The 11,311-nt window shown below is 39.9% G+C and overlaps 1 protein-coding gene across 1 annotated transcript; it reads left to right on the forward strand.

The window, feature by feature from the left end:
• Positions 1 to 1,825: 1,825 nt before the first annotated feature.
• LOC118756546 lies at positions 1,826 to 7,001 on the forward strand. The gene is made up of 3 exons (XM_036491307.1): positions 1,826 to 3,146; positions 3,196 to 4,719; positions 6,445 to 7,001. Exons 1-3 carry the CDS (start codon positions 1,826 to 1,828, stop codon positions 6,999 to 7,001), a joined length of 3,402 nt encoding a protein of 1,133 aa, XP_036347200.1.
• Positions 7,002 to 11,311: the final 4,310 nt, after the last annotated feature.

The following is an 11,311-nucleotide window of genomic DNA, read 5'->3' on the forward strand; positions in this document are numbered from 1 at the left end:
TGCATAACTTATCAACAGGGAACGTATTTTATGGAAATTGCCTTTTTTCTGCTAAAGAGATAGAGTATATTCGATTAAGAATGTCCACCATTTAGCTTTCCCTGATTCCATATATACACATTTGATGTTGCCTTTTTGAAGATATTTGCCTTTTTTTGCCTTTTCTTTCTTTAAAAAAGTGATTATAGCGATGAAAAGCCCTTATTCCTGATATTTAATATGAAAGTTTCAAACGTTCCATATTTAAATTGGGCGCCACTTGTATCAACTCACGCTGAGCGCACGTGTGGTACATTCAAGGCTTTCCTTCGCGAAAATCTAATGAAAATGCTGCCAGAACACTTTAAAATGCATCTTGTGGTTCAATGTTACTACAAGTATAGAGATTAAAGATTTGTGAGTTAAAAACCCGAAAGGAGAAAACAGTCAAAGATTCAAAGTAAAAATTGTTCATATAATGAAACTAGTTCATAGTTTTTCTCTTTTTACATGTAATATAAAACTTTTTAAAATAAATGAATTTTTAGATTTTTTTTCAGTTTTTGTCTTTTTTTAGTGCCTTCTTTTGAATTTTTTGCGATTTCTAGTGCCATTTCCTGCCTATTTCGCTATTTTATTTTGACTTTTCCAGCCTATTTTGTTATTTTATTTTGCCTTTTTATAGGTTTTTAGGTCTTGATTTTTTTGTTTTGAGTGATATTTTACTTATCAATACTCATTTGAGTGACTTTTCCTTATCATAACACAAAACACAAAACTTTGCGCAAGTTCGATAATTTGCTAAAATGCTAACGATAATTAGTTGGTGCAATAGGGCCCTGCTGTTACAAACGTTGAGAACATGAATTTGACTTCGAATGGCTCTGTTGTTGCGCCGCCTCTGCACGCTGCTTTGCCCTCTACTAAGGCTGCATCACCGATAACTTTTGATGGGTTGGTTTCATTTCATTTATTATGAAACAAAATCAGTACAATAAGATCCCAAAGATCTTTTAAGATAAGAATAAGAGCTGAGAATAAAAAGTCTTGGATCACCGCAGTTCTATTTTTAGTTATAAGTCAAACGCTTTAATATGAATCCAAGATTAATCGTTAACTCAAAGCTACCCTAATATTTCTATGAAATTGTAAAGCTTACTTGAATTGTACTACGCCCATGGAGGCTGGAAAGACTTACAACTGTATTGGAACTCGAACTCCGAATCTATGTACACATTAAATGGAAAATAATAAGAGAACCAGTTAAAATTAGAGCAGCTTCGCAAACAGACGTGTCTTTTCGTTAGTTTTGTCTAGATTATTTTTCACTTGTTTGTCGTGCCCACGATTTAGTAATCTTGCAATTTACGCAAGTCGGTAAGAAAACCCTTTTATCGAACATTTTGGCGCCCAACGTGGGGCTCGATAAAATAAATAGATAAAATTAAATTCGCATTAAATTCGTCGATTCGCAATTCCCCGGATTCATCTTGTCGCGCAATACGTACGTTCCGTCTTGCTGCTAACGTCGCTGCTATAGTCGATTCTCTTGTTGCTGCCGACGTCATCTTTCACCTTGCGTAGTCGTCAAGGGCACTTTTTGCCAACAGCGGCGTAATTGTCTACACCTACACTTCGAGTCATCTTTAACTACTTCGTATGGTCGAAAGCATCAGTCAAGCCATCGCTCTTCGTTAAGTTGGCATAACTACATATCTCAATAAAATTTAGCACAACGCTTAGCAAAGACTTCCACCGTTTGAACTTAATTTGCTTACATATTTGCACCCTCACACCCAGCTGTCATCTTCGTTTGTTGACAGCTGTTACGTTGAACACTGTCAAAATGAACTTGACGGAATTACAGCAGCATCGTGCAAATACAAAGCGAAATATCAGCCGCATTAAAAGTGTAATCGATGCAAATGGTCGTAGCGATGGTCGAACATTATCTTCTGCGGAACTAAAGTGTCGATTTGGAATAGCCGAATCATATTTTAAGCAGATTCTGTCATATCAAACACAAATTGAAGCGCTGGACCCTGATGACAATTCTCGTGGCGATCTGGAAGAATTGTATATAGGAATCAAGCTTGAAATTGAATCACAATTGGGTGAAGAAGTAAACACTTCAACTTTACAGTCAACACTGTCAGTTTCACAGCCGCATCCGCACAAATTGCCAGCTCTTAAACTGCCCTCATTCAGTGGCAAATATTCAGAATACAACAACTTCATTACATCCTTCAAGCAAATAATAGATCGGGAAATGGTTTTATCTAACGTAGAAAAATTTAATCATTTGTTGAACTATTTGCAGGGCCCAGCACTCGACACCGTCAAGGCGTTTCAAGTTAGCAACGAGAATTATCCTAAGGCGCTCGAACGACTGAAGTCGCGCTATGACAACCCCACTTTGATATTCATGGAAAACATCACGTCACTCTTTGAGCTTCCGGCAGCAGCTAAACAAAGTAGCCAGTTAAGACATCTTGTAGACACAGCATCGGCGCTGTACAGCGCACTTTCTTCATTGGGTTCAGACCGCGACATAGCCAACGCAATGCTGATACATCTTGTGATTGGAAAGGCAGATGAAGACACTCAACGAAAATGGAAGGAGTCGCTCGATTTTACGAGCTTGCCGACATGGAAAGATTGTGCCAAACTACTCGAAAGGCGCTGCCAATATTTTGAGTCCATAGATTCCAGCGGCAAACAAGATACAGCACACTCTTCGTCACAGAAGTTTGAGCAATCCAAATCATCGCGAAAGGCAAATCAACAGCGTCGCCACGCCTTTTCTATCACAAGTTCCCAGCGTAATTGTGTTCTATGTTCCAGCAACGAACACGTCATCAAAGATTGCCCTCGTGATAAATCGCTAGATGTTGGCTCGCGCTTCGAAAATGTAAAGAAACTTGGATTGTGCAACAACTGCCTTGCTCCAGGGCATTTCGTTTCAAAATGCCCGTCGACTTTCAAATGCAAATCATGTTCAGCTCGCCATCATTCGTCGCTATGTAGAAAATCTGAAGTGAGTTCAACGACATCGCGCGACGCTAGTGCGATTGTACACACTCATTTGGGTAATTCGTCCTTCGAGCAAGTAATTCTTGCAACCGCAATCGTATTAGTGCGAGATGCTGCAGGCAATTACCAACTTGGTAGAGCATTACTCGATTCGTGCTCACAAGTAAATTTTATAACTGACAGTTTTTCGCAACGTCTACGCCTGCAAAGGAAGAAGCAACGCGTGGATTTTAAGCATCGGCAATTCACCAACAACCATAAGGCATAAGGCTATAGCTACCATCAAATCACGTCATTCAGATTTTGAGTTGCCACTTGAGTTTTGCGTAACGCCACACATTTCACATCAACCAGTGCCTGACGTAGACGTTTCATCCTGGAACTTGCAAGCGAATATAAATCTGGCCGACGAACATTTTCACAAATCGCAGGGAGTTGATTTGCTATTAGGAACTGATTGCTTCTTCAACGTCCTATCCATCGGGCAAATTAAGTTAAAGGAATCACTGCCAATCTTGCAGAAGACTTTGCTGGGGTGGATCGTTGCTGGCAAATACAATTCACCAACAGTTATCGCAGCATCCATTTCACCCTCACTCACGTCGTCGCTAGCTACTTCATGCAGCGTATCGGATACTTCGCTTACCAATGGTCCAGCATCTATCAACGTAGCATCGTGTTTGTTATCTTGTGAGGAAATAATACAGCAGCAATTGGAGCGATTGTGGCAAATCGACAATACGACTATCAATGCATCGACACTCACCGATGAACAGGCTGCTTGTGAAGCATTTTTTGTGAAGACCGTGGATCGTGATGCTACGGGTCGAGTCATAGTGCAATTGCCCTTTAAGAACGATGTCGCTGTTCTGGGTACATCGTATGGTACTGCGCTTAGACGATTCATTTCGCTCGAACGTCGCCTTCAATCGCAACCGGAAGTTAAGTCACAATATGTAGATTTTATGCAAGAATATGAGGCATTGGGCCACATGACGAAACTTGAAAACGTTGACTTGTCAAGCCCACATTTCTACATCCCTCACCACTGCGTACTTCGGCCCACCAGTACCACAACAAAGCTACGTGTTGTCTTCGACGCGTCGTGTCGCACATCTACCCAAAAATCGCTAAACGCAATACTTCAAGTGGGAGCTACCATCCAAAATGATCTTTTCATTTTGCTACTTCGCTTTCGTCTACATCGCTATGCACTGACTGCTGATGTAGTAAAAATGTACAGGCAAGTGCTAGTGCAGCCAGCTCATCGCCGCTTCCAGTTAATTTTGTGGAGGTCTTCACCGATGGAGGAACTGCGCTCTTTCCAACTAAACACCGTTACCTATGGCACGTCTGCTGCACCATTTTTGGCAGTGCGTACGCTCAAGTACTTAGCCGACCAGTACGGAACTCAGTACCCTCTTGGTGCACAAATTATCAACTCTTCTTTCTACGTCGATGATTTGCTCAGTGGTGCGGACTCATTTCGTGAACTCTCGCAAATCAAAAGGGAGGTAACCGAAATTCTTAGCAAGGGTGGCTTTGACTTAGCGAAGTGGCACTCGAATTACCAAAGCCTTACGAACAATGAGGAGGAAAAGTACATGAGTTTCGACAATTCAAACACAACTAGCACACTAGGACTAACATGGAACCAAGCACAAGACATGTTCCAGTTTTCGTTTAAGCCCAAGAAGACGTTTAATGGTAAGGTAACAAAAAGAACAATTTTATCTCTCGCTTCGTCGTTATTCGACCCGCTCGGTCTTTTGTCTCCACTCACAATCAAGGCCAAAATAATGTTGCAAGAGTTGTGGCTATTAAAATTGAATTGGGATGAATCGGTGCCACAAAACCTACATACGGCATGGCACAATCTCATCACCGATTTTGTTTCGTTGCCATCGATTAGCGTGCCAAGATATTGCGTCACACAACCCAGGGCTTCAGTACAAATACATGGATTTTGCGATTCGTCCAACCGCGCATATGGTTGTTGCTTGTATCTTCGTTCTACGGATCATGCCAATCGCACAACTGTGAGATTGTTGACAGCCAAGTCGCGGGTCGCACCGATAAAAAAAGCGATCGTTGCCGCAGTTGGAACTGTGCGGTGCTCACCTACTCGCAAAGGTATTTCAACAAATACAATCTTCCATGAGCAAGTACTACGGACATACATTTTTTTGGTGCGATTCGTCAATTGTGCTGCATTGGTTACGTTCGCATTCAGCTACACTCTCGACGTTCGTTGGCAACAGGGCAGCGGAAATTCAAGAACTCACCAAAGGCTGTACTTGGAGATACGTACCTACACAAGATAACCCTGCAGATGCACAGTCCAGGAACTTCACGACTCAATCTGGTACACGGGGCCATCATTTTTGTTGTTGCCAGAGGACCAGTGGCCATGCAAACCAGTGCATAACCAGTTGGATATGGCAGAAGTTGAAAGGGAAAAACACAAATCTGCATTCTGCATTGTCGCCCATTCAAACATGCTTGATGTCATCGAAAAATTTAGTTCGCACATTTATTCACTTCGAGTGGTATCTTGGATCTTTCGATTTTATTACAAAATCAACACCAAACTCAACAGACCCTTCGAGTCGGCCTCGTTAACTCCACAGGAGCTTCAGCATGCTCTCTGGTGCATCGTGTGTTTAATCCAACGCCATTATTTTAGCGCCGAGATTGATCGTGTCAAGACGAATCGCGAGCCTCGAGGACCTTTGAAGTATTTGAACCCATTTATCTCTTCTACTGAAGGGTTCATGCTACTGAAGGTTGGCGGACGCTTGAAAAATGCTGACCTCGTAGAAGAACAAAAACATCCTGTGTTTCTGCCTTCGAAGAGTCAGTTCGTCGAAAATTATGTTCGTCATTTACATCGCACAATCTACCACGCTGGTCCGAAAACGCTTATTGCTCTTATCCGTCGCCGATTTTGGATAATCAATGCAAGAAATCTCGCTCGCCGCATTGTCAATGGTTGCATCCACTGTGTACGCTACCGTCCACGGCTTCTTGAGCAAATGATGGGTAATTTGCCTGTAGAGCGACTAACTCCGAGCAGACCTTTTTCACGAGTTGCAGTTGATTATTGCGGCCCAATTAATACATACCTTCGGATCGGAGGAAAGGTACCTTACAAGACCTATGTCGCCATTTTTATATGCTTATCAAGCAAAGCCGTACACATCGAAGCTGTTTCGGATCTTTCGACCGAAGCATTCGTCGCTGCTCTAAAGCGTTTCATCGGTCGCAGGGGCTTGCCCAGCGACATCTTTTGCGACAAAGCTACAAATTTTGTGGGAGCGAAGTCCAAATTAGCTGCCCTTAAAGACTTCTTATTTGATTCAAAAACGCAAACCGAAATAGTAAGTTTTTGTTCACAAGAATTTGTTAACTTTCGTTTTATACCCCCCAGAGCACCCCACTTCGGCGGCCTATGGGAGGCTGCGGTGAAGGCAGCCAAAGGTCACTTAGAACGAACACTTTCTGGTGCTCGCTTAACGTTTGAGGAGCTGCCAACGGCATTAATTGAAATCGAGGCCATTTTGAATTCTCGGCCCATTGCCCCACTATCCACAGATCCAAGTGACTGCGAAGCGTTGACTCCGGGGCACCTGCTGATTGGGTGTTCGCTAAAGGCACTACCAGAGCACTCAGAATCGTACAAGCAGATCGATCACCAAAACCATTGGCATCGAATCACAGCCGTGAAGCAACACTTTTGGCAGCGCTGGTCACATGACTATTTAAATGAATTGCAGTGTCGCACCAAGTGGACCAAGGGCAAGACAAATATCGCAAGTGGATCGCTCGTTATAATACACGAAGACCACGTTCCGCCACAAAAATGGGTTATGGGCAGGATTTCGAATTGCATTCCAGGAATGGATGGGCTAATTCGCGTCGTTGACATAAAAACAACAAAAGGAACTATTCGACGCCCTATTCACAAAATCGCACTGTTGCCTGCTTGAAAGTGATACTTTCAAGGAGGGCGGGATGTTGCATCACCGCAGTTCTATTTTTAGTTATAAGTCAAACGCTTTAATATGAATCCAAGATTAATCGTTAACTCAAAGCTACCCTAATATTTCTATGAAATTGTAAAGCTTACTTGAATTGTACTACGCCCATGGAGGCTGGAAAGACTTGCAACTGTATTGGAACTCGAACTCCGAATCTATGTACACATTAAATGGAAAATAAAAAGAGAACCAGTTAAAATTAGAGCAGCTTCGCAAACAGACGTGTCTTTTCGTTAGTTTTGTCTAGATTATTTTTCACTCGTTTGTCGTGCCCACGATTTAGTAATCTTGCAATTTACGCAAGTCGGTAAGAAAACCCTTTTATCGAACAAAAAGTACGTAGTACATTTGCGCGTAATTCTGGCTCAACTTTACCGCCTACCCATGCTGGCTTGCCAGATGTTCCGAATGTGACAAATGCTTATATACCAAATAGGAATCAAGTCCCTGAGCGAAGATCAGTTGGGAGAAGCAAACGAAAAAGTCCTAAAAAGACTCTAGTTATTGATGCGAGCAACAATGGTAAAAACTTGTACGACTTAAGTTCACATTTGGACTACGACGCACTGTGGTTTCGATGATCAATCTAGCTGGGCAAAACTATTAAGCCACTACTATTAACTTGAAGGTTGGAAGTGACGCTATCGTTTGTCTTTCATAACTGTAAAAATGGGCATAGTTACTCAAATATTCCGCCCCCTTCAAGAAGTTTTCATCGATTTTAAATTCGTTAGAAAAGGTCTGGTATACAGGTTATCGTAGGTTGTCCCCACAAATAAGCTTATTTTACCAAATTTTATAATTTTTAGTGTTTAGCAGAGAGCTGCATGGATACACTCAAATTACATTTTAAGTCACTCGCTTTCTTTTCACATCTGCACACACTCGCACTCATTTATTTCCAAACATAACGTGCAATAGCATTGAAAAAACATTGTCGGTTGAGTGAGTAACTCTCACTATCAAGTGCTCGATTCAAATAACAAGTGCTTGATTTGAAAAACAAGTGCATGGCATAACTGCTGTAATGAAAGTATCGAATAAAAAACATTTGTAAAGACAATTTTTGTTAATTTTATTGGTTTCCTAACTGCATATTATAATGCAAAAATATCAACTGATTAAGGGCTTCATCATTTGACAAAAGGCGGCATCTTTTGTCAGAAATAACATTTCCAGCAGAAGAAAAAGCTTTTTCTGACGATGCGCTAGTAACTAGCGGCTAGTTGAAGGAGTGGCTATTACTCTACGACTGAGTTTATGCAGCATTTTTCACTCGCTTGACTTGATTTGGAAAGAGTATATCAATGCCATATTTGAAATCAAATGAGTACACTGCAGCTAAACATTGATTTCAAAACTAACTATGAATCTCACTGTTTGCACGGTGTTTCTCACTAACCTTATAGAGTTCACAGCAATGAGTTCATACTGTTTAGATGGAAGTGAGTAAACTCATGCTGTTGTCTGGTGTTTAGTTTTTAGAAAAACGCCAACAACAAATTATTTAGGAAATCGTTTTTTTTTTATTAAAGTCTTAAATTTATTAAAGCGATATTTAAGTAACATCGAAATTTTATTCATCACAGTCAGAATCGTCAGTATTATTTGCAATAAAAGTATGGTTTTGAAGAAGGCAAAGCATGCCAGAGATAATTTGTTAGCATTGTTTTTGTCTTTTTACACGAATACTACTTTTAACTAGGGATGGTAGTCATTATAAGTTAAAAAATATTAATCAACATTTAATTATTATTATCCGATTTTTATTTTTTAATCACAAATAATAATTATTTATTGATTTTTACTTTTTTTACTCGAATGTAATTATTATTATACTAGCAAATACCTGGCTTGCTTCACGACGCCTGATAAGATCTTTTGCGTTGGCCAATACAAAAATAGTGTAGAGATGCAAAAAAGGTTTGTAATATAAAAATTATTAGTTTAGGTTGAAAGGCTGAAGAGCAGAACCTTCCTTTCTAATAGGCCAAGAATAATAGCGCTGAGGTACCACATGGTATATGTACTAATCTACTTCGATGCTATGAGCTCTTATTTCCAACTGTGGGATATTTGCAAGTATTGCAAGGTTTGCCAAGAGTGCGTAATCTTCTTTTAAATTTCTGCTGTTCCACAGAAGGAAAGAGTTTTCCCGTTCAAGCAAGGTCATTGATGTTCCTATCGTGTTCTTTTTAATTCATCACACCTCTTCTGGATATACCGATGACCCGTTGATGTGTCTAAAATTTATAAGTACTTATGGATGCTGTACCTTAAACATCTATCGTAGATCTGTCTTCACACTAAATTTTAAACTTATGTGACTTACGGTTCCGAGTTTGTCGCTGATAAAAATTTCACACTTTTAGGGTGGGCCACGCCCCTTTTACAAAAATAAGTCTATTTTACAATAAGCATCTACCATAGATTGTATGTCAACGCACCAAATTTCAAAGTCATGTGTCTTACGGTTTCGAAGTTATAGCTGGTTAAAAGTGTCACGCCTATGATAGGTGCCGCGCCCCCTTGTCCGATCTCATTTTTTTATACCCTATGTTACGTCCGAGGTCACTCTCTATATACCAGTTAAAGCCCCATGAAAATCCACTCAGTAGTTCCGGAGATTAGTGAGTTCAAACAGACAAACAATCTACAGTTTTATTATAGCAGTATATACTAGCAAATGCCTGGCTTGCTTCGCGACGCCTTATAAGAACTTTTACGTTGACCAATACAAAAATGGGGTTGCTATGGAAAAACGGTTTGTAATGTAAAATTTATTAGTTTAGGTTGAAAGGACTCAAGAGCAGAACCTTGCTTACTCATAGGCCAAGAATAATAGCGCTGAGATAGCATTTGGGTTAAGTACTAATATTCTTCGATGTTATGAGCTCTTATTTCCACCTGTGAGATATCTGTACGTATTGGAAGGTTTGCCAAGAGTGCGTAATCTTCTATAATCCTCCTGTTCCCAGGATGAAAGTTTACCCGCTCAAACGGGGTCATTGATATTCCTACCGTATTCTTCTTAATCATTGATATTCCTACCGTATTCTTTTTATCATAAAGTTAATACCCGTTACTCCTGGTCATACGATAAAGACGGGGTCTCTAAATATCTCGACTCCGGCGCCATCTGTCGGCACCAGTTTTTGCGATGCAGAGCAGAATTTCAAATTCATGTGACGTATGGGAGGTACATCGCCCTTTGTCAGGTTTCATTTTTTTATACCCTAGGTTATGTCCGAGGTCACTCTCTATATACCAGTTAAAGCCCCATGAAAATCCATTCAGTAGTTCCGGAGATTAGTGAGTTCAAACAGACAAACAATCTACAGTTTTATTATTATTATTATTATTATTATTATTATTATTATTATTATTATTATTATTATTATTATTATTATTATTATTGGTTTATAAAACATATTCTGACAAACATACTCTGTACGTTCAGAATATATGAGTCTGAAAGGAGTCCTAGGTGGGTAAGAAATATGAGCTTCAAAAACAAAAAATGTGTGACTCTTATATGAATATTTTAGGAGTTATAAATTATCGAAGTTTGGAGCCAACACTTTGTGGATATATAAAAACAATAAAGATTCGAAATTTATATCTAAACTTGTTTATACAGAAATTGAGAATATTTAGAAAACAAAAAATATACAAAATTTAGCTGCACCTGCTGCTATTAAATGTACTAGTATCGCCCAGTTGTCGAAATTCGACATCTTTTTTCATACACGTTTGAATTTTACCTATCACCAATGCTAAACCCTTTATGCGAATTACTATTTTGAAGTCCACCAGCATTATTTATAGCGAATTTACAGGAAAACTTAAAATCGAATTATGAACGTTAATATCGGATTGATTAATGCTAATTTTACCAAGTCTCCTCCTCAGTAGCTTTTGAAAATAGACCGCGAAAGGAACCTCGATTTTCATTTATAAAAAATATGCATATGTATTTGTATGTATAGATGAGATGTTCATCACTGACTAGTATGTCAAACAATTCATACTGTAAATAAGCCCGAAAGTACGGCATTGACAACATATGTTGCTGTGTCAAATTTCAGGACGTTAGCATAGGCAGTTACAGAGATGGCCGATAAGAGAATTTCATTTTGAATGGGCGGTGCCACGCCCCTCTATCCAAAATCTACCGCTCTTCGCCGAAAGAACGGTATTGACAACATATCGATGGCTGAGTGGAAGATCGACCTATCTCGGCAGCCAGTTCGAAAACG

The sequence above is a fragment of the Rhagoletis pomonella genome, unplaced genomic scaffold, assembly GCF_013731165.1.
Source record: "Rhagoletis pomonella isolate Grant_MI unplaced genomic scaffold, Rhpom_1.0 Rhpom_scaffold_00002, whole genome shotgun sequence".
Taxonomy (NCBI): domain Eukaryota; kingdom Metazoa; phylum Arthropoda; class Insecta; order Diptera; family Tephritidae; genus Rhagoletis; species Rhagoletis pomonella.

What these genes read in the sequence shown, in the direction of transcription:
- LOC118756546 (XM_036491307.1), top strand. Translation starts at nt 1,826, where the DNA reads ATGAACTTGACGGAATTACAGCAGCATCGTGCAAATACAAAGCGAAAT. An exon ending in TGCAGGCAATTACCAACTTG is followed by an intron (nt 3,147 to 3,195) that starts GTAGAGCATTAC and finishes TATAACTGACAG; the next exon opens with TTTTTCGCAACGTCTACGCC. An exon ending in GCCCAAGAAGACGTTTAATG is followed by an intron (nt 4,720 to 6,444) that starts GTAAGGTAACAA and finishes TACCCCCCAGAG; the next exon opens with CACCCCACTTCGGCGGCCTA.